Source organism: Megalobrama amblycephala, linkage group LG10 (genome assembly GCF_018812025.1).
Source record: "Megalobrama amblycephala isolate DHTTF-2021 linkage group LG10, ASM1881202v1, whole genome shotgun sequence".
Classification (NCBI taxonomy): domain Eukaryota; kingdom Metazoa; phylum Chordata; class Actinopteri; order Cypriniformes; family Xenocyprididae; genus Megalobrama; species Megalobrama amblycephala.
The window spans coordinates 12,849,249-12,873,445 of NC_063053.1; the positions used below are offsets into that span (position 1 = coordinate 12,849,249).

The following is a 24,197-nucleotide window of genomic DNA, read 5'->3' on the forward strand; positions in this document are numbered from 1 at the left end:
CACCACATCTGCACTCATTTTGTTCATGTTTGTTTCATTTTAATTTAATATCCCTTTTTATAATGTCGAGTGTTGTGTGTGTTTGTGTGCTTGTGATCCACGAGGAAGCTGCTATTTAATTAGACAGGCCCTCCTGAGGAGTACTCAAGCGAGAACGTTTAAACCCTGCGAGCAACAATTGCGTATGCTTTTGTGAGACACGCACACACAGAGCTGTCTCAGTGTGAAATGTGGCACTCCGAGGATTTATCTGCTAATTCAGTCTCCTGCGAGTAGGCGCCACACACATTCTGTTTATTTAGTCAGAGTAAGGGTGTGTTACCATGTTGCTAGAAGGATCAACACAGGGCAGTTAGTGTACCACACTTTTTCTCTCCTCTCTCTCACCTGTTTCTCTTCTTTCTTTCTTTTCAAACTTAGAGAGCAGTTGGAGTAGACAGATGACTAGAGGGCATGCCCACTGTCTGACACCTGCTGTTTTCATTCTCCATCCCTTTATTTGTTCTCTCAGTCCCTGTCTTATGTCTTTCTCTTGCACTTTTTCTGGACCTCATGTTGTGCTGGACTTGGTGCTCTTGCTATAATCTGCTGTCATTCAACAGCAAAGAGGTCAGTCATACCCAGAGAAAGCTTAGCTATCTCTTAGCATTCCCATTCATCTCAGTGTCTGTTGCTCAGCTGGCTCCAAACCCCCGAAAGTTTGGAGACATGTACATTTTTATGAAATAAAAAATGCAGGAAAACAGCCTTAACAGTAGGGTATTGTATGGTGCAGTGCAGTGTAAAGCCAATGAGAAGAAATATGAGTTTTAAAAGCAAACTGAAGTTGAAGAGAATTAGAAATATTTGAACTATAATGAAATGTCTTGTTAAGCGTAGCACAGTGTGTATTGTTGTCCCACTGTGCTTGGTGAACACTCAGCATTAAAAATGTTCCTCTGGAATAATATTATGTTATTGGAGCCCTGAAGGGGTCTTTTTTTAATTCCCATTTTTGCCATTTTTATGTTTTGTTTATGTCCTGAGGTGGTGTCATGCAAGTTTCTTCAGCACCTGATTTGAAATAATACAAAATTGCTTTGACGTATGTTGTCTTAACAATAACTATAAAGCATTTATGTACGATGCATTATAATGGTATTCATACTTTATAATGCATTGTATTTTTTCATAAATAATTGTAACCAAAGTTAAAATGCATTATAATATTTGCAGATTCCTTGTTACATCTAAAATGTGTTGTTCGTCATGTGTTTTAATGCATTATACTTTCTAAAAGTGTGTTCTAAGAATAGATTAGTATGATAACTGTGGTTACAAATATTCATGAGATGATACAGTGCATAATATTAAAAGTCTTAATTAATGCATTAAAAATATTTTTATGATGCAATAAATATATGTAGGCTTTAAAGCTGCAGTCTGTAGGTTTTGCCTCTTTGTCGCCATCTCTGTTTGAAACCTGCAATCGCAGTTATTTGCGGAATTATCATCTTTACGTGGGTTGTGCATTGGCACGGCTCCTCAGCGCGGATGAATCTAATGTTTGCTGTCAATCACCGCACTGGTGTGGATACTGTACTTCGGAATCACAGATTGTAGTCTTGAAGTATGACCAAAGTAAGAATTTTCACCGGAAAATATCTGTAAGATGTCTGCCACTTTTGTTCTGACCAACTGAGGGGGAAAAAAAACATTACAATAAATCACGCTGCCAATGTTGATTAATGATAATCAAATGATAAACCGTCCAAATGATAAGTTTAATTATTGCAGCTGCTGTGAGAAAAGGCTATAAATGATCCGGCTCATATGCGATATAGTCTAGTTAGCTGGGACTCGTTCTTTATGTAAACAAACGTGACGCAATGATGCAAAGACAAATGGCAACATGCTCGAATTTCCCGCAAAAAAAACCCCACCAGTCTCACCCGAATTAGAAAACATTATTACAAGCGTACCGTTGTGAATCGGGTTAAGGTAAGGAGCTGGCTGGTGGTTATGTACTAGCTCAATAATTGATTTTGGATTATTTCTAACCAAAAAAAAAAATTATGGACAGCAGCTTTAAATGAAGTGTTATCAGTTTTTTAATACCACTATGCCAGTTGAAAGTTTGGGGTCAGTAAGATTTTTTTTTTAATAATAAATGAATACTTACATTCACCAAGGATGCATTAAATTGATCAAAAAGTTACAGTAAAGACATTTCTTACAAAAGATTTCAAATAAATGCTGAACAATCTTTTCATCAAATAATCCTGAAAAAAATCAGTTTCCTCAAAACAACTGATTTCAACATTAATAATAAGAAGAAATGTTTGTTTCTCACCATATCGTCATATGACTTCAGAAGTCATACAGTGACTTCTGAAGGATCATGTGACACTAAAGACTGGAGTAATGGCTACTGAAAATTCAGCTTTTTATTGTATTTTTTAATAAAATAAATGCACCTTTTCTTTCGTCCTTCCTTGTGTGAGTCCGATGCAAGACTCTTTCTCAGGCCCTCGGCCACTTCTCCTCTTCAAAGGGCAATTTGGTGATTAATCATGCGTGTTTGCCCTGCTGGTCCGTCCATCCGTCTGTGTGTTTATTGAGATCTGAATCCACACACATGAACTCACTGCTTCTGTAGCATGAGGTGAATAATAAACACTCAGTGTTTACATGCCAGTAATGAGTGTTTGCTTTAAACTAAACCAGACATGCCACTGTTTTCTTCATACAGGCAGTCTCTCTCTCTTTCTGTCTCTCTCTCTCTGTCTCTCTGTCATCCTCTCAATCAGTGTTGGTACAGCTGTCTCTTACAATCCTGACTGAATATATTGATATCAAGAATGGTCATTAAAATAAATGTGCTTCACAAAATCTTATCTACACCTTTGCCGTCGATACAAGAACTTCCAGATTTTCTTTTCTACAATGAAAGTGTAGGCATTACTGTAATCCACTGTTAAAACAAATGTATGTTTCTCATACACATAGAAAAAAAAAAGTGTATTTATGCTGTATATTCCACTCACACCGGGTTTTGCTCATCTCTCTGATCCTAAGAGAGTTTGTGATAGTTTTGTGCTTTTGGCACAGCATAAAGGGTTTTGTTTGGTTTGTCAGTCTGGATTGATCAGAAATGTGGTCTCATGCTCCTCTTCAGGCCTCAGAGGAGCAGGGCACCTGACGGCCCGTCCACTATAATCATCTCAAGCTTGGCTAGGAATATACTACCTGCAGCATAGGGAGAAATCACCATAAAAATACAACCACACAGCCCTTTATGGTCCTGCAAACCAGGAACACTCACACACATTGTTCTGAGACAAAGCAGCATAGTAGTTTGAGTGTTTGTTCGCTAACAACTTAGTGATATGTACACTACCGTTCAAAAGGTTGGTATGTAATGCTCAACAAGGCTTCATTTATTTGATCAAAAATACAGTTAAATCATTAATATTGTGAAATATTATTGCAATATAATTTAATTGTTTTCTGATATGCTTATATTAAAAAAAAAAATATATATATATATATATTTTTTTTAAAGCTGAATTTTCATCAACCAGTAGTCCAATCTTGAGTGTCACATGATCCTTCAGAAATCATGCTAATATGCTGATTTAGTGCTAGATATAATTTTCAGGATTTAATGAATAGAAATTTCAAAAGAACATATTTTATATAATATATATATATATATATATAAATCTTGCTGACCTCAAACTTTTGAAGGTATTACTAGTCGACATTTATAAAGAATTAGTTCAAACATTAATAACTTGTCATGTTGTATGCCTATAGTAAATAATGATTGATTTAATTTTTTTTTTTTTTTTTTTTTTTTTTGATGAACTATTCCTCTGTTGATGGGTAGTTTTTTTTCATGTGTCATATTTGTAAATTAATTCTTTTTTTTTTTCTTTTTTTTCTATCAATTTACTGCAGATGTGATTCTGAAAATCGCTACCTTGGCAACCCACTTAGAGGAACATGTTACTGTAAGTAACACTCACTCACTGTCCCAAACACACACACACACCTAGGGCTGGGTGATATGGCTAACAATTATATCTTGATATTTTAAAGCCAGTTTATATTGTTAATATACTGTATTCCTATCTGTTTAATGTGTGTTCCCCAAAATCACACCTTTTCATCATTACTAAGTCTATTCAAAATGTAACAAGTAATCTAATATCACAGTCCTTAGGAAACTTAATGTCCAAATAAAAAGAACATTAAAGTCATTGCAATTTTTACTATGTTAATTTTTTTGGCTACATTGAGCATCACCAATATATTGTGACTATTCAGTGTCATCCAGCCCTGTACACTCAAACATATTACCTGTGTCAAACCATGCACTTTCAAAATCTTTATCAAGTGTTCACAAAGTAAACATTTACAGCACCTTCTCGAAGCACAGCAGATGGAAGTGTTTTCCTCTAACCCCTCATCAAGACACCATCACACAAGCATTCATCTATTCTTAGCAGTACAACGCCACTTGTGTTGTTCATCTTGGCTTCTGTCTGCTGTTGGTTTATGTGCATGTGTATATGTGTGTGTTGTGTGTGAGTGACTCTTATTTGTCGACCTTGTCACTAAATGCCAAGAGCTTAGCCTAAAGCAAAACACGTGTGCTCTTGGCTTCACCCACAGCTGAGATGTGTAGTTCACATGTTGCTTATTTGGCCAGAGTGAGATTTAGGATCTCAGTACAGTTGATTATGGCGGATTTCAGAGAGAGGCTGTGTTCTGTTGATGTTGTTAGAAAATGGCTTGTGACTGGAAAATGATTGGGATGAACTCTTTGAGGAGAATCATCAGAATTGCCCTAGAGTGAGGACATGATGTATTTTGGGGGTGTGACTAAAATTAGCCCTTAATTCATCACATTTTTGGGCTAATTAGTTGGGTCTCTCAAAAAAAAAAAAAAGAAAAAAAACTAGGAAGGAATATCTGGTACACATATCAATCAAAAATAATATTGAGAGAATCTCATTCATCACTGTAAATTGGATAAAACAATTCTGTATTATTTAAATTCTAAATTCTAACGTTGTAAATGTTGCAAAAGTGCGCTCGCATTAGTTTTTTTTTTTTTTTTGCAGAATGGCAAAATAGGCAAAATGGTCAGTTGCCTATTTTCAATGATGCCTATTTTCAACGAAGCTCAGCTTCACTTTCAAACCAAGCAGCTTTTTGTTGGTCAACATGACAAATCTGCATGACCAACTGAAACTGTTGTGAAATCTGCGTGGTGAAATCTTTCACCCTCACACAAAATTCATGAACACATAATCTATGTTGTAGTCCTGTTGTAGTGACTGAATTTTGCCTGTAAAAATTTGCTGAACAATGGTAGATGTGACCACACCTTAGTATGAAAATAATAATGCTTGGACAGGAATAATTTCAATACAGTATCACAGTAGTCAGATAAGATTTGTTTCGCATTACATAAATGGGACTGTCTTAAAGGTGGGGTAAGCCATTTTTCAAAAACGCTGTTGGATATTGTTGATATTTGAAATCAACCCAAACAAACACACCCCTCTCTTCATTGCTCCGCCTCCGAAACTCACACTCCAATACTAACCACCCTGCTCCGAGTCGGTCTCAAACCCCAGTCGCTGCTAGTAGGCGAGGCAAGTGCACTAACAATGACGCTAAACACCGCATTCTCTAACGGTCGTCAGTGCGCAGTGGTTTACCTGCACAACTCTCACTAGCTGGCCACTGTTACGCACACAGTGTGAGAGTGGATTTCTGTTTATCACAGCTGACGTGCAACAAAATAATGTTTCACGAAAAATAAAGCACAGATGATGAATGAATGACAAGGAAGCACAAAAAAATGAACGTACAGTACACAAGAGTAAATACAAACAAGAGTTTGTTGTTAGTCGCCAACAGCACATGTGCAGCTCCAGACAATCAATGACACTGAAACCCAGTGTTACTCACATGTGGAGCAGAATCAAAGAAGCCTCCGCATCTGTTTTCAGGCCTTCCCGCTTAGCTCTCTCCAGCCCAGGAAAGCTTTTCTAATATTAACGTGGGTCCTAAAGCGCTTGCCCAGTCATAAACCTTCATTCCAGTGATATTCTTTTGAGCTCTTTTGTATTGTCTCATCTCTCTTTCTGCATCTCTCTTTCTGTTTTTCTTCAAATCTCCCTCGTGCTTGTTCTGTCTCCTCAACCGTCATGTCGGCCCGACTAACTTCCAAACAGTGTTTTTGAAAAATTACTTACCCCACCTTTAAGCAATTATGTTTAATTGTCAATAATAATATTACAAAAATCTTTTTCAGAACCAATAAGCAAAATATATTTTTTTTTTTCTTTCAATTTTCTGGGTGAAATATGACACAGACATTCACTCTTGTAATCTGTTATCACACATTAAGTTGGGGTTTCTGTCCCATTTTTATAGAAGCAGGACTGACCAGCATGCCCTCAAGCCATAATCACTGATTCTGACTTAAAGTGTCTCAGATAGATATCTGAAGGTCAGAGAGTGCAGAAGGCAAGCAGTCAGGTCTGATTCCCTCACCCGTACATTTGCTGCTTGAAAATGCAGTACAAGTGTTTATGCACAGCTTCCTGTTTGATTTGAGAGTAGGACTGGAGTGATTTTTTTTATTTTTATTTTTTTTATGGTATTTTTACAAAAATAGTGTGAATGTAACAGTCAGTCTATTTTTTTAGAAAGCAAAGCCTCTCATGTTATTGTCGAGTAATTGTCGAGTTCTCCTATCTAAACAGTTTAAGCATTTAAATTCCTGATGTAAATATCACATTGGATATAAATTATAATTTTTTTTTGTGTGTGTGTGTGTTTTATAGGGTAAACTTTTTATTTTATTTTATTTTAAGCATGCTGTTTTCACAAGTGCTATTAATGCAACTTATATGAATTCAACCCTATAACCCTGAAAGTTGTGAGCATGTGCCACAACTCCAATATACATTAGTTATAATAGGATTACAAGCAAACATTTAGCAATAATCCTTGATGTTTGTATCACTAGCTCTCTCTGTTTAGCATTCTCTCTGTCACAGAAAATCTCAGTCTCTCTCTCGCACAGTATAGTTTTAGTTTATATTCAGAGCACTAGATGGCAGCCTTACAGCTCTAGTATTAGTCCAGTTGTCATGATTGACACAAGCACAGAGCGGTCATAACTTCCTCTCCTGACCACAAAATAGGAAAAGATATACAAAAAAATGACTCGGCCACAGAACCATCATCTTCAGGAGCAACGGACATGGGTTCTCCTGTGAACCCGTCCACACAAACTTCTCAAGACAGCAAGAAATTAAACCAAGTCTGTACTCAAGGAAAAATAAAACAGCCTATTCTAAATCATTACTCTTGTCACTACCACTTTCCCAGAAATACCACCTGAGACCATATTTGACCAACCAAACTAGGCTTGTGTAAACAGCCCTCCAATGCCACCAATGAATGTTTTTAAAACTAAGCTCCATTTGATTACAGAGTCTCAGATAAGTAGAGTACAACCAGACAGCCAATTTGTTTTAATGTACACAGAATCATCAGTAGTTATCCATTCTGTTCTTGACAGCAAACAGGCTTCAAAACTTTTTTTTTTTTGCTATCTGTTGGACATCTGAGGTTTACATCGTTTACCCAGACATTTGTGTTATCTTCTACACTACAAAGGTTTCAGTTAGTAAGACCTTGAAAGGGTATCTTATGGCAGAAAGGTTCTCAGTATTATAATTAATCAACACACATAGGAGATGACTGTGTGTCAAAAGCACGTGTGAAGGGTTTGTTATGAGCAGATCAGACTCGCATTCCCTGTATATAGAAGGATTTATTACCAATGCATTATTTATAATTGACCTCCCCTCCAGTCTCTGCAGCACAATACTGTTATATCACTTCATGATTGATAGCGCACTGCATCATATCCTCCTGTGGTCAACAAATCCTTTCCAGCATCTCCGCTCTTTCCAACTGAAATGAAATGCGCATTACAACGCAGATTCTGATTGGATGTGCTGTTGTAAAATGCCGATAAACGCACACCTGTGACCATACATTCTATATTAAAGGGATAGTTCACCTAAAACATAAATTCTCATCATTTGTTCACCCTCATGTATCAAGAAGATATTTTGGGAATACAATGAAAGTCAGTGGGGTCCTAAAAAGATTGGACCCTGTTGAGTTTCATTGTATGGACAAAACAATACAAAACACTTCTTTTGAGTTTCACAGAAGAAAGTCAGCCGTACAGGTTTGTATATTGCTTGTTGTTTTATTGGCTTATTTGTGTACCAATAAGTTTTGACTTTGAATTTGCACTAATAAAATTGACTATTCCTTGTAATTTTGAGCCATGTCTGGATTTGCAAAGATAGGTGTTCCCAATTTTTTTTTCAGCCGAACCCCTTAAACGTATAAAATGTTTACTTGAAGAAGAGATTTTAAGTTAATATATTTAAAGAATTTAATGACACATTATGATAATAATATTAATAATACATGTAATAATATCATTTTATATTATTATTATTATTATTATTATGAGTATTATCATCAGTTTTAATTCTATCAAAAAAGAATTATATAACCTTTGCAAATTACAATTACATAAAATGAATATTTGATAACTGTAATAATAATAATAATTTCATTTTACATTATAAATTACTTATACAACTTTTGTGTCTTGCTATACATTCTTCACTTAAACCTTCAAGCTTTAACATATCAAACCTTGAGCTTTTATTTTGGTTGAATAATGGTCAAATGCTGTAAACTAATGTCCAAAAAAAAGAGTTTATGCAAATGTGAACCTGGTGCACACTGCGTTCCCAAATGCACGTTAAACTCACATCACATTGCGTAAGGCATCTGATGTCATTCATGATTGATTAAAATAACCTTTGTGATATCTATGAATATATTACACTCAAGTTCAGATTAAAGCAACTGTTCTTCTCCATTTCATACTCCTTGTATGGTGTACTAAACGCTAAAGTGTACACTGCAGCTGGCCTGCAAACTCTCTCACAGACAAACAAGTATAAACACACACAGCAACCACAAGCAGCACTCACGCTCCCACTGCCCAGCTGTTATCTCTTACTAGCGCTGCTTCCTTTAGTCTGTCAGTGTGGATTTCATCACATGTGTGCAGTGATTCAGTTGTCCGGCTTCGAAATATATGGGGTGGACACACTTGCTAATTTGACCAATTAAAGCCATGAAGAGAGGCTAGTTGGAGCGAGACGAGTCTGACTCCCTAAGGGAACGTCAGTGACATTTACCAGCTGAGTGGGATTGATGTTTACGCTTCGTCTTTGTAACAGGCTAATTCAACCAGCCTTGAACATACTAATGTCTGTTATCACAAGGAGAAAAATCAAGGGCCATCAAACATGATAATACTAATGATGACGATAAATGCAAGTCACCGTAACGGTAATTGAATGTCTCCTTCACTAACATAATGGATAGATGTTTATTATAGTGTAACCTCCAGTGTCATCAAGGTCATGTTACAATTGCCATATACTTGATGATGAATGCTATGCAGTCAAAACTGTCATCAAACCGTTTTCTTAATCAGTCTAGAGGTCATATTTACCATGCTGTATCATATTCTTATACACCAGTAGTGACTCAAGTATTTTCTTTCTTCCTTACTGTAATGGGTACTTTTAGCTTTACTTCAGAGCACTACATCGTTATTAATATTGTCATTGTTGCTCTTTTACTTTTTCAGAAAACATATAAATCCTTGTTATTTTGAAATAAGTAAATCGAGACCTGCTCTGAAATGTGATAGTGATGTTCAGTTTATGAGCAAATCATTCTTTTAAGCCAATTCCTTTTGAAACGGTTCACATATTACACTGAACGATTCTTTCATAAATTGGATGGATCCGTTTACAGCTGTTCTCGATTCAACAGCTTTCTGATTCAATGATACAGGCAGGAAGTCAAAGTTTTTATATTTATGTTAACACTTTTTTTTAATAGCATGTTGTTGTTTTCACTTGTTTACACACTTGAATTATTATAAGTTAAACAGGTATAAAATGATTAATCTTTATGCTCACCAAGGCTGCATTGTTTGATCAAAAATGCAATAAAAACAGAAATATTGTAAAATATTATAATTTGAAATAACTATATTAGTATATTTTAAAAATGCAATTTATTCCTAGGATGTGAAAGCTGAATTTTTGTGAATTCAAGTTAAACGCTTGCCTATCTACATATCATGTATATTTTATGCCTGCAGTAGTAGCACTACCGTTTTATAATGGAAGTAGGGCTGAAACGATTCATCGAGTTACTCGATTAACTCGATTACAAAAATTCCTCGAGGCAAAAACTCTGCCTCGAAGCCTCGTTAAATTACTATAATGCGCACTATACGCGCAGGGATCTGATTCACACGGACCGTTGTTCAATGTTCAGGAAGCACACCATAGCGCGTGACATTTTGAATTTAGTTGGCGCGATGGTGGAGAGTAAAGATAGATATGATGTTTAGCTTTGATGTTTTTAAGTAGTAAACGTATTCACGTTCAATTGTAAGAGAGTATAGCCTAAAAAAAAGAACACCTTCACACACACACGCATGCACCCTCGTCTCTCTCACGCGCCAGTCAGACCAATCGCGCCAATGCATCACATATGCTTAAACTTTTTATGTAGCCACGCAACAATAATTTCAGCATGCATTCACTGTATACACAGGGACGTGATGTTGTGACGCGATTTTTCGAATGAATGCTTCACCTAAAATGCACCGGAATGCAAGTGATGCAAGCCAAATGCAGCGTTCTATTGAAAATTATTGTATGTAGGCTATTTCTGCCGTACCAAACTGCAATGAAGCAACTGGTCTGACTGGGGCGTCACTCTTCCTCACACACGGCATGCGTTTTTGTTCTCAGGTGGGTAGTTTGCAGAAGGTGCAATCCTTTTTTTGTAATTTTGTATTAAGAAGACAAAACTAAGGCCAAATGGCCTTTACTATTTAAGTTTGTATTCATAGTTTTACATGTTATACATGTTTTTGTCACAGACACGCCAGGCTCCACCTCACCACAGTACCCACGCACCCAATCACCAGCGTACTAATCACCGCCACCTGCATCTCATTCACTCTGCAATCACCAGCACTACAAAGCCACCACACTCACACACACTCACTGTCCGGTCTCGTTTGCACTACAGCACTTGTATGCTTACCTCAAGGACTCCCTATCGACTTACTTACCTGCTCCAGCGATCTCCTTCATCTCCTTCGTCTCCTGGTCCCTTTGTGTGCTTACCTACCTGTGTGTGTGAGTGTCTCCAACGTCTCCCTCCATATCATCTCAGCTCACGGATCTGCAAGTTAAACAAGGACAGTATCACTTTCTATTCATCTCTCAAGAACCTGATATCCACTGCTTTCACTCTGTGCTCTTCATATTGTTCAATAAAACTCACCTGGATTGCTTTTACCTCTGCCTCCGTGTCTATATCGTAACAGAAGACCGGACCATAACAACTTCACGGCATGAGCACCAACGATCCCTTCCAGGAGCTCGTGGACGCGCTGCGTCGAGCACTCACACCACAACCCTCTACATCGTCACCCTCCAACACGGCTGTCTCCGCACCCGCCAGCACTACTCCTTCACCTGCATTCACCGCCAGTCCCATGGCCAAACCGGCGCCCTACTCTGGATCGGCGGAGGAATGCAGCGGATTCCTTCTCCAATGTGAACTGGTCCTGGAGATGCAGCCGCACCTCTACACCACTGATACAGCTAAAATAGCGTTCATTATTTCACAACTGCAAGGGAAGGCTCTTCAATGGGCAGATTCGCTATGGACCCAAAAAGGCCCAGTCGTCAAATCCTATTCGGCGTTCGTCTCCCACTTCCGGGAAGTATTTGGGAAACCTCTGACAGATTCCTCGACTGGTGAGAAACTCTATAATCTAAAACAAAGAAATCTCTCTGTTAACGAATATGCCTTGCAGTTTCGAACGCTAGCCGCCACCAGCGGTTGGAACGAGCAAGCCCTCATCACCACTTTCCGTCAGGGGCTGGAACCCACCGTGCGGCTGCATCTCGCTGCATACGAGGACTCCATGGGATTAGAACGCTTCATCCAACTCGCCATCCGCGTGGGGTCCCGTATGCAGTCGTGTATCCAGGAGCACCAGGGCCAGTCCTCCATCACCAACCTCCTCCGTCGGTCCGAACCCGTCAGCTCCCCAGAACCAGCTCCAGAACCCATGCAAATTGATCATTCTCGTCTCACCCCTAACGAAAGACAGAGAAGGCTGACCCTGAATCTTTGTCTTTATTGCGGAGCTATGGGGCATAATCTCTCCACATGCCCAACACGTCCTCCTCGACCCGTGGTGAGTGCAATATTTCCCTCCATTCAGAAAATGAAACCGCTCACTACCATTGTAACCCTTACTGCTGTAAATATCTCTGTTCCAGTGGTGGCGCTCCTTGATTCAGGGTCAGCCGGAAACTTCATCTCAGGCGCTCTCTGTAGACAACTCCAACTCAAGGTCTCTCCTTCACCGACGAGCTATCAAATCCACTCCATCACGGGCAAACCCCTGAGCCGTAAACACATCCGTCACTGCGTGGGACCACTTCAACTTGGAGTCGGCGTCCTCCACTCGGAACACATCCATCTGCTGGTTCTGGAGGAATCCACCGCTGACGTGGTTCTAGGGCGCCCGTGGCTGGAACAACATAACCCCAACATCTCCTGGCGCACGGGCGAAGTCCTGAAGTGGGGCGATCACTGCTTCCCAGACTGCTTCCCAGCGCTTCCTGTTCCGAAATCTCCACTACCCCAGTCTCTACTCGTCAACGCCACGTCCATCGAGAGCCCGGTCGAGAAGCGCTCCGTGGATGTTCCCCCGGACTACGCCCCCTTCAGTGACGTGTTCTGCCCGCAACGCGCCTCCAAGCTTCCTCCACACCGGCCATGGGACTGCGCCATCGATCTGCTACCGGGTGAACCAGTGCCCAGGGGACGCATATACCCCCTGTCAATACCGGAGGAGAAGGCCATGGAGGACTACATCCAGGAAGCACTCGAACAGGGTTACATCCGTCCGTCTACTTCCCCTGCTGCTTCAAGCTTCTTTTTTGTGGCTAAGAAGGACGGAGGCTTGAGGCCCTGCATCGACTACCGTGCCCTCAACAAGATCACCGTAAAATTCCGCTACCCACTTCCCCTCGTCCCAGCGGCCCTGGAACATCTCCGCGGTGCCACTGTGTTCACCAAGTTGGACCTCCGCAGCGCGTACAACCTCATCCGGATACGTGAGGGGGACGAGTGGAAGACCGCCTTTGTCACGCCCACAGGACACTACGAGTATCTCGTCATGCCGTATGGCCTGGTCAACGCCCCCTCCGTATTCCAGGATTTCATCCACGAGGTGCTCCGGGAGTTTCTCCATAAGTTCGTTCTGGTATATATCGATGACATCCTCATCTACTCCCGGAGCTTGGCCGAACATCGCCACCACGTTGCGGAGGTCCTCCAGCGCTTACGGCAGTTCCATCTCTTCCTCAAGGCTGAAAAATGCTCATTTCACCAACCCTCCGTCCAGTTCCTGGGGTACGTAATTGATCACAGTGGCATCCGGATGGACGAGGGGAAGGTCTCCGCTATACAGTCCTGGCCCATTCCTACTACCATCAAAGAACTCCAACGATTCCTAGGTTTCTCCAACTTCTACCGCCGGTTCATCAAAAACTACAGTACTATCGTCTGTCCACTCACCAACCTACTCCGTCACCAGCCCAAGTCTCTGTCCTGGTCTTTACAAGCCACCAACGCCTTTGAAACCCTGAAAAGAGCCTTCACCACCGCTCCCCTCCTCGTCCACCCTAACCCGGATCTCCCGTTTATCGTGGAAGTGGACGCATCTACCACCGGAGTGGGAGCGGTCCTATCCCAGCAGCAGGGGGTACCCAGTAGACTCCATCCATGCGCCTTCTTCTCCCGCAAGCTCAACCCGGCGGAGGTCAACTACGACATCGGTGACCGCGAACTCCTGGCCGTCAAGCTTGCCCTCGAGGAGTGGAGGCATTGGTTGGAGGGAGCAACTCACCCTTTTCAAGTTCTCACCGATCACAAGAACCTTGAATATCTGAAGGCCGCTAAGAGACTCAACCCCCGCCAAGCTCGCTGGGCCATGTTCTTCTCTAGATTCAACTTCTCCATCTCCTACCGCCCTGGTTCTAAAAATACTAAAGCTGACGCTCTGTCTCGCCTCTATGCTCCTGAGGAGAAGCCCGAAGAGCCTGATACAATTCTGCCGGAGTCCATCTTCGTGAGCCCCATCCAGTGGTCCGAAGAAACCATTCCCTCCTCCAATGCCTCCACACGCACTCCGCCGGGTTGCCCTCAAGGCTTGCAATACATCACACGGGCACGTCGCACTCCACTCCTGCACAGCATCCACTCATCACTTGGCACTGGTCACCCGGGGGTCAATGAGACCCTCTCGTTGCTCAAACAACGCTTCTGGTGGCCCAACATGGCCAACGACGTCAGGAGGTACGTGCAGGGCTGCAGGGAGTGCGCCATCTCCAAGAGCCCACGCCATCTTCCAACCGGCAAGCTCTTTCCTCTGCCCGTTCCTGAGAGACCCTGGTCACACCTGGGAGTGGACTTCGTCACCGATCTCCCCGAGTCTGACGGTCACACATGCATCCTGGTGGTGGTGGACCGCTTCTCAAAGTCCTGCCGTTTGATACCCCTGGAGGGTCTGCCTACTGCCATGGCTACTGCAGAACTAATGTTCAATCATGTTTTTCGCTATTATGGATTACCTGAAGACATCGTCTCCGACAGAGGACCCCAATTTGTCTCCCACGTCTGGAAAGCCTTCTTCTCCCTCCTGGGTGTGACCGTCAGCCTATCGTCTGGATACCATCCTCAGTCGAACGGGCAGACGGAACGGAAGATCCAGGAGATCGGCCGCTTCCTGCGTACCTTCTGTCACGGCCACCAGAACTCCTGGAACCAGTACCTGGGTTGGGCCGAGTACGCACAGAACTCCCTCCGCCAAGCCTCAACTGGACTAACACCCTTCCAGTGCGTACTCGGCTACCAACCCCCGATGTTCCCCTGGGACGGGGAACCCTCCAACGTTCCGGCAGTCGACTACTGGTTCCGGGAGAGCGAGAGGGTGTGGGACTCAGCTCACCACCAGCTGCAGAGGGCCCTGCGCAGACGCAAGATGGCAGCCGACCTTCGACGCTCCGAGGCTCCTGTCTACCAGCCGGGGCAGAAGGTCTGGCTGTCCACCCGGGACATCAGGATGCGTCTGCCCTGCAAGAAGCTGAGTCCCCGCTTCATTGGCCCGTTCACCATCCTTCGGCAGATCAACCCCGTCACCTATCGTCTCCAACTCCCAGCACAGTATAGTAGAATCCATCCTACATTTCACGTGTCCCTACTCAAACCTCACCACCCTTCTGTTGTTCCCTCCACAGAGCCTGACGTGGCAGCCGCCGAGCCCCCCTTCCACTTCTTCTAGAGGACGGCACAGCCTACGTGGTCCACGAGATCCTGGATTCCCGGCGCCGTGGTGGTAAACTCGAGTACCTCGTGGACTGGGAGGACTATGGTCCCGAAGAACGCTCATGGGTTCCCAGGAATGATATCCTTGATCCTCTTCTGTTACAGAACTTCCATACCAACCATCCAGACAGACCTGCCCCGCGACCCAGGGGAAGACCACCACGACGTCGGGGTCCGCGGCCCTCAGGAGCGGGCCGTGGGAGGGGGGGTACTGTCACAGACACGCCAGGCTCCACCTCACCACAGTACCCACGCACCCAATCACCAGCGTACTAATCACCGCCACCTGCATCTCATTCACTCTGCAATCACCAGCACTACAAAGCCACCACACTCACACACACTCACTGTCCGGTCTCGTTTGCACTACAGCACTTGTATGCTTACCTCAAGGACTCCCTATCGACTTACTTACCTGCTCCAGCGATCTCCTTCATCTCCTTCGTCTCCTGGTCCCTTTGTGTGCTTACCTACCTGTGTGTGTGAGTGTCTCCAACGTCTCCCTCCATATCATCTCAGCTCACGGATCTGCAAGTTAAACAAGGACAGTATCACTTTCTATTCATCTCTCAAGAACCTGATATCCACTGCTTTCACTCTGTGCTCTTCATATTGTTCAATAAAACTCACCTGGATTGCTTTTACCTCTGCCTCCGTGTCTATATCGTAACAGTTTTACAGTAAGTTGACTTAACTGTATTGTTATATAATTGTTGGCACTGGCACTTATATGGGTACAAATTGCAATAAATAGGCTTAGTTTTGAAACCAAATGTTGGAGTTGGAACCAATACCTCTGTTTTTTTTTAGAAATAAAAGCCAAATGCTTGATCATTTTACAGCCACATCATTTTCGCTATGCATTATTTGTTTTGGTTGTAAAAAAAAAAAAAAAAAAAAAAAAATCAGATTAATCGATTAATCGATCGATCAAGTGCTAGATTAATCGATCGATTAAGTGCTAGATTAATCGATTACAAAAAGAATTGATAGCTGCAGCCCTAAATGGAAGTGACTCAATCAAAAACTTACTTTAGCTCGATAATAACTCTTTCCTAGAGCTGCTGTAAAGCCAAAATAATCTCTGTCCATTAATTTTCCCATTATCACTGTGAAGCTACTTTGAAACCATCTGTATTGTAAAAACTGGTATATAAATGAAGATGACTTGACTAGTACTGGAGTAATATATTTTTTAGGGCATCATGATCACTATTGGATCAGTAAGATTTCTTTTATTCAGCAAGGATGCATTAAATTGATCAAAAGTTGATCAGAAGATTAAAGATTTTTGTTTAAATAAATGCAATAAATGGATTTGAACTTTTTATTTATCAAAGAATACTGACAACACTCTTCAAAAGCACAACTGTATTCAACATTAATAATAATATGAAATATGTCTTGAGCGCCAAATCAGCATATTAGAATGATTTGGGTAACACTTCAGTATAGGGAATACACATATGCACTATTAACTATGCCTTTACCCTTAATAAACTCCTAATTTACTGCTTATTAATAGTTAGAATGTTAGTTGTTAAGTTAAGAATGTAGAATAAGGTCATGCCAATATTCTAGTAATATGCATGCTAATAAGCAACTAGTTAAAAGACCCTAAAATAAAGTGTTACCATGATTTCTGAAAGATCATATGACACTGGAGTAATGGTTGCTGAAAATTCAGCTTTCACATCATAGGAATAATTTGCATTTTAAAATATATTATAATAGAAAACAGTTATTTCAAATTCTAATAATATTTCACAATATTTCTGTTTTTACTGTATTTTTGATCAAACAATGTGAGCATAAAATACTTGACCCCAAACTTTTGAAGGATACACTCTAAAAAATGCTGGGCTAAAAACAGCCCAAGTTGAGTTGAAAATGGACAAACCCAGCAAATGGGTTGTTTTAACCCAGCGGTTGGGTTAAATGTTTGCCAGCCTGCTGGGTAGTTTTATTTAACTCAACTATTGTTTAAAAATAACTGAATTGCTTGCTTAAAATGAACCCAAAGTATTTTGGAAATTAATATGTTTAATATGTTTAATAAATGAACATGATAAATTGCTTATTAATAAAAGTTAATCTTTTGATTATTATTGTTGCCTCTAGTAACTGTGTTGGGTTTACTTATGGTTAGTTTATTTAGTTGGGTTAAATAAAACTGCCCAGCACATTGTGCAAACATTTAACCAAACTGCTAAGTTAGTCCATTTTCCACTCAACACAAGCATTTTTTAGAGTGTAGTGTGTACTTTCACTCAAATACATGATTTGTTAAAGACAGCTCTGATTCACTTAACAATGATCCCAAAAAATTTAGTTATATCTCATATACTGATTTACGGCCAATTTTCCACTGGCTGAATCAAAGCCATAACTGCTTCAGACATACTCAGATGAGTGTCCCACCAGCCAGCCAGACATCCTCAGGTCCCTCATCAAAAACTAATCAGGCATTCTGCCTAGACAGCTAAATACTTTTAGTCAGGCTGCTTTGTGCTTGCATACAAAGTCACTTTTATTTGGACATCTAAAGATAATTGTATTGGCTTTAAGCCTTAGATGTAGATATCTTCTTCAATCAAGACAATGTTACAGTGCATGAGGATGAATTAGGACCTTCTTTACTTCCATTGCATTTTGGTCATGCTGATGTTACGGAGAATAAATTGTCATTAAGATGGTACAGCAATGATGTAATCAATCCAAAACCTCTAATGTCATTTGATTCTGTCTATTCATTTATATTAAGTGCTTTCAAATGTCACTGTACTGCAAACAGTTAGTGATAGTCTTGCATAGAAAATGCTGGTTGATTTTACATCCAGATTATTTGCCTCACTACAAAATATTATATTAAAGCAAGTGATTTCGAGCTGTATACAGAACAGAAAATTTGCATGCCATATGTGCACAGTGCATACTGCAAAAATAACACAATGCTGTTCCAGACATGCACACTGAGTATAATTTAGATTGCTTTTTGTTTACACACGTTAAAAAAAAAAAAAAAAAAAAAAAAAAAAAAACATTTAGCTACATCATTCCTGCTAAATAATTTGTAAACATGAACATCTTACCTGGTTTTATCAGATATGGTTAGCTAAATCATGTGCTTTTGTTATGCATACATGGTTGTCTTCAGTGAAAAAAAAAAACTCAGTGTATAAAATTACATATAATTTGTTACTTTATTTCAGCTCATCACATTCAAAGGACCGTGTGAACCAGTGTATATTTAGCTTTGACTTTTTATTTAAGGGCAGCGTGCCATTTTCTTTCCTGCTTCTAAAAAAGATGACTCCAGATGTCCCTAACTCTCCGCTGTTCTCATTACCGCCAGCAAGGTGTTCCAAAATTGAGGATGATAACGTTTATGGTAGAAGACATTAAATAAAATACCTAGATCCTGTTTGCCAGGGATGGCTTTCTGTTATTGCTTCATTTCAAACCTCTGAACTTGGAAATGAAATGTGTTCTGCAGGATGTTTAGAGGAAAATATACTTTGGCTTGATGAGACTGTTATTTGAGATTCCTGTAATGGCTTTATTGAATTATGTATTGTAAATAAATGTGTGCATTTCGTAACCAGAGCACGTCATAAGACGATGATGTTGTTGTCAGTTGTAATCAGAACGTCCTCTGTTGGCTCTTATGTATGTTTCATTTTATTAGATGATGGTGAAAATATTCTGGAGTTCAAGAAAGGTTAATAACCTCATATGTTAATAATTTCATTCCTCTGAAATAGAATAGTAGCACATGTTTTCATACAATTTCGCTTGATTAAATTAGCACTAAATAACCACATTATTTAGTGTTCTCGGATTTCACTCTAGGGGGAATTTGATTTACTGGCTAAATTTGTGCAATTAATTGGCTTATTATAACCAAATTAGAGCAAAATGTTGGAAGCAGTGAAAACATTCCAGCGTATTGTTATTTATGTTCGTTTCATATTTGCATTGTGCTTGGTGAACTCCTTGACACGCATTCACTCATGCACACACATAAATACATGCAGTGAACATAAATACATGCAAGCGACCGCAGATGGACACTCAAAAGTATTAATATCATCACAGCAAGAAGCGTAAGAGAGAGGGCAATACATAGCTCTAAGTGTCCTCTTAAGGACCATAGACATAACTGCATGTATATGTTGATCTCCCTCTTTGATTTTCTGCATTTATTTGTCCCCTTCATGGAATAGAAAAACTCTCTGAAGTTTGCCAAAGACCCTTATGGGATAAACATAGCTTTGCTGTGTACCTGGGGCAAGAACAAGGAGAGAAAAAGAGAGAGAGCCAGCAATAATCTTTCTATTTCTGTGACAACGGAGGGTACTGAGTGGTCAGAGGAAGAGATAAGCTCAAGACGGCCGCTTTGATCTGATCTGTGGTAATTCTCCATCTCTCTGTGATTGCGGAATGAACACGGCTATTTGTTGAACCTAATATCCTTTAGTTTCGCTCGCTTTCTGTGAACGTCCCCCAATCTGCTATGGTTTAGTGTGCATTTGTTACGTCATGTGCAGATATGTAGAGATAAACATCTTTTGAAGAAGGCCTAGAAGTTTTTTCTTGGATTGGTGTGGGGTCAGAGGCGGTCAGATTCATTTTGTTAGATTGCAGCTGCTCATTTGAGGTTTGAAATTGATGTTCAAGGTTGATGATGTGTTCTCAGTGTCATAGATTAGCAATCCAGTTGCAATAAATTGAACTGTAATCACAAAAAAGCCACTATTTCTTATGAAAAAAACCCCCACTAAAATGATTATTGTTAAACTGCCCATATTATGCTATTTTAAATGTTTCTTATTTTGTTTGGACGTCTCCTATAATAGGTTTACATGCGTCCAAGGTCAAAAAACACTTTAATTATCTCATAATATACATTGCACATCACCTCATTTCTCAAAGAGTCTGAAAATGGTTCATTCGAAGATTCAGTCTCTCTAATCCCCTCCTTTCCTTGAGCCTACTCTGCTTTGATTGGTTAGACGGCCTAGCCTGTTGCGATTGGTCTAATCTGCTCTGATTGATCAGATGGCCCAGTCTGTTGTGATTGGTCTACTCTGATTGGTCAGATGGCCAAGTCTGTTATGATTAGTCTGCTGCTTACAGGGCATGTTGGAAACTAAATGCCTATTACCATATCTGAACTTCAACTCCGGACGCTTCTTTAGCACTTGATACTGTGATATGAACATTGGTGTTAGTTTTTCCACACTGCTACAACTACAGTGTTTTAGAAGTGGACAAAGTAGACGTTTTTCACGGGCAGCCAGTGAAGACCTTTGGCTGGCATTATGCAAATTTGTTACATTGTTAAAAAGGTATTAACAGGAAGTGACACTGGAATTGCTGATGACTCGTTTCAGCAGTTCAGTATCGATTTTTTTGTATTTAGGAGTCACTTTATTTGCCATGCGCTTCGATCTTTAAAACCTTGCAGACCTTTTACATTCGCAAATAGTTGTATTACACACGGCATGAAAGGAAATATTCGAAAAATCATAATATGGGCATTTTAAGTGCTTTTAATCTATAAGAGGTTTTGTCCATTTCTGAAATGTCATAAATGATGACTAGAATCCAGCGAAAGCTTTTTCATCTTTTTGTGAAATAATGCCAATGACAGTTCAGTGTTTTCTTCCATCAGCAGAGTTGATATTAATTTTGACCCGCTGGACAATCAAATCAATCCTCAGCCTTCCTCTGTCTGTTGCTATTTAATCATATACCGTCTTCACAATTGAATCGGACAAGGTGACCTTTAGTTGCTCGTGCAGATGTGAGCTGTCAAAAACTCCTTCATATCACAACTGCTTCTCTTTCCCAATGAGAGTTTGTGTTTAACTTTGAAGAATAGTTGTGATTGCCATGATGTTGTGATTTCAACGTGACGTGAACATGAAGAATTTTTGCCAAGCTATCACTTTTATGTCATGTTAACAAATCTCATGATTTCTATGCTGAATTGAATACAATTTGTTTTGTTTTTTTTTCTTCTCCTACCTCACTAGATAATCTTCTGATAGACTACCAGTTCACCTTTAGTCTGCTTCAGGAGGATGATCAGCATTACACAGCTATTAACTTCATGGCGAATCCGGAAGAGGTCAGTGAGTTTGCGTCATGTGTTCACAAACAAAATGCTTTTGAACGGGTTGTATTTGATTTTGAATTTGGTGTGTTTCCAAAAAAGTGCCCAAATTTGTGTCCTAAACATAGGTCACAGCCAATAATTTGATGGTTGTTGTACTTTTATGTGCAGCAGAATTTTAAAACATACAGATTTAATTTAGTAAATTATTATGATAATTAAATTATTTTATTTTTGTTTTATTTATATTATAAATAAAAAAAGTCCACATTATTGTAAATATATATTGTAAACACTTTATTATCAGCTATTTAATTATTTGTCTTCATGTTGTTTGTTTTCCAGACCAATAAGAATCTCGATATGTCAATTAATGCATCTAACAATTTCAACCTGAACATAACGTGGTCCATTGGCTCAACAGGTAAAGTATTTCATGTAATGTTTCAGAATAAAAGAAAAAAGAAATCCCAAAAGAAATAATTACTTTGTAAAATAGTTCTGGTTGAACAAAGTAAGAATAGGAAAGCTATGTGAATCCGTTTGTCAAGGCATTTATAAAATGCTTTCTGATTTTAATTAAGATAAACAGACATTGCTCTTGCACAGACAAATGCCTGAGCGAAATAGATTTTCATTTTGTTGCTGGTGAATAAACCTATAGGACAAGCAGATATGTGGAGAAGTGTTATAGATTGTCCCATAGGCGCAGATAAACCAAACTCCCAATGGTCACTAGAATAGTACAAGATAGTGTTTGAATGTCGAGTGTCATTGTCATGAGAGCTTCTTTATAGAAATATTTAAGACTGAACTCAAAAGGGTGATTAATGGAAAAGTTGTGATGAATTGCTAATAACCAAAAGAAATCTTTTTTTATCCTGTCATAGTTAATGGAACAGTCTCTGTATGGGTCATCTGGGAAACATCAATATAGACTGACTGATGTTTATGTTCATTTGTGGTTGGAGATTTACTATATTATGATAGACCATGTATTCACTATTAGCTCCTGAATCTGTTTAAACCCTTTGAGAAGCTCTTAGAAGTTTCTAGGCTTTGATCCTGTTGGCATTCTAGTACAGCTTCTTACAATGCCGTTATTCAGATGTTTTTAGTGGAAGGGTCGGTCAGAATATTATGCCATGTTTAATCATGCAGAGGGTTTTGTATGCAGACGTTGTTGTTGGCTGACGTGCACTTTGCTGACGCTGTGTTTTGTGTCCCTGCAGCGGGTACGATCTCTGGGGAGGAATTCCCCATAGTGTCCAAGACTAACATCAAAGAGTACAGAGACAGCTTTTCCTATGAGACATTCTCCTTCCTTGCAAATCCCAACATCACTTTCCATGTTTATGTCAGCAACTTTTCATGGCCAATCAAAATACAGGTAAGAGCAACTGCCTGATTTATGTTACCTCAACCAGGTGTGCGTTTAACGTTGTTCATTCCAAAACAGCCTATTCTTATTTATTAAGTCCAAAAAAGAAAACCTGTTCATAAAACCTATTTTTAAAATATTGATTTCTAAGCATAGAGTACATATATATATATATATATATATATATATATAAAAAAAAAAAAAAAAAAGTTTAGTTTCAGCTCCATCACTCAGTTTGAGACTGCTGTTCTTCTTGTTACATGCCAAACTGTTAACTGATGAACTTTTTATTTTGATATATTATACATGGTAAATGATAAAGTTCTAAAATGATTACATTTTTGTTCAGATTTTCTGACTTTGATCAAAACAGCATCATGATCATCAATATCTTCATCATAATGGACCACAACAACAAATTACTGTAAATATCATCCATGAAATTTGTTTTTGATTTCAAGTCAAGCTCTCTAAGCCCTCGTATCTAAATAGGGCACTGAGCATAACCATTATGAAGTGTGTTATGCAAAAATAATATGTTTAATGATCCATGAGTCCGCTTTGTGCTCATCAATTATGTTGGAGTGCTTTATAAAAGCTCTGACAAACTGTACAAAATATCTTCATTCTCTCAGCATTCCCGTCTATGAACTAAAGAAGACTATTTTAATTCATTTTAATTTCATTTTAGATAATCTGATAAATCTGGTTTAATCGATAAAACTTCATATTTTTGAGGCTGTGTTTGTTATTAACTGTGAGGTTTTTGTCAGTGATTTAATGTGCCTTTTCACAGGGTTCCTATAATCATGGAAAGCCTGGAAATATCAACGCTTCAATATCAAAATATCTAGTACATTTCTAAAAGGTCATGGCAATGTCTATGTTGAATATACATATTTTTAGTTATGACCAGCTCTCAAATATTCCATTGAATTTAAAATTTGCAGTTTGAGTCAAATCCCTAAAAAATGATTTACTTATCCAATAGAACCGACTAGAAAAGTAAAATAAAATAAAAATACAAATAATAATAAAAATCACATTAATATTTTTAAAATGCTCTCACCAAGCTGCTCA

The 24,197-nt window shown here is 39.5% G+C and overlaps 1 protein-coding gene across 4 annotated transcripts in view; it reads left to right on the forward strand.

Moving 5' to 3' along the window:
* Positions 1-24,197, forward strand: part of atrnl1a (attractin-like 1a) — a 264,774-nt gene that overhangs the window by 113,899 nt on the left and 126,678 nt on the right. For 3 of the 4 annotated variants that reach the window (XM_048204633.1, XM_048204632.1, XM_048204631.1), the window contains exons 23-26: positions 3,943-3,995; positions 21,657-21,751; positions 22,082-22,160; positions 22,969-23,126. In XM_048204633.1, coding sequence (XP_048060590.1) covers positions 3,943-3,995; positions 21,657-21,751; positions 22,082-22,160; positions 22,969-23,126 — 385 coding nt within the window. Of the gene's footprint in view, positions 1-3,942; positions 3,996-21,656; positions 21,752-22,081; positions 22,161-22,968; positions 23,127-24,197 lie in introns of those variants that run through there. The other variant, XR_007186758.1, reaches the window with a different exon arrangement.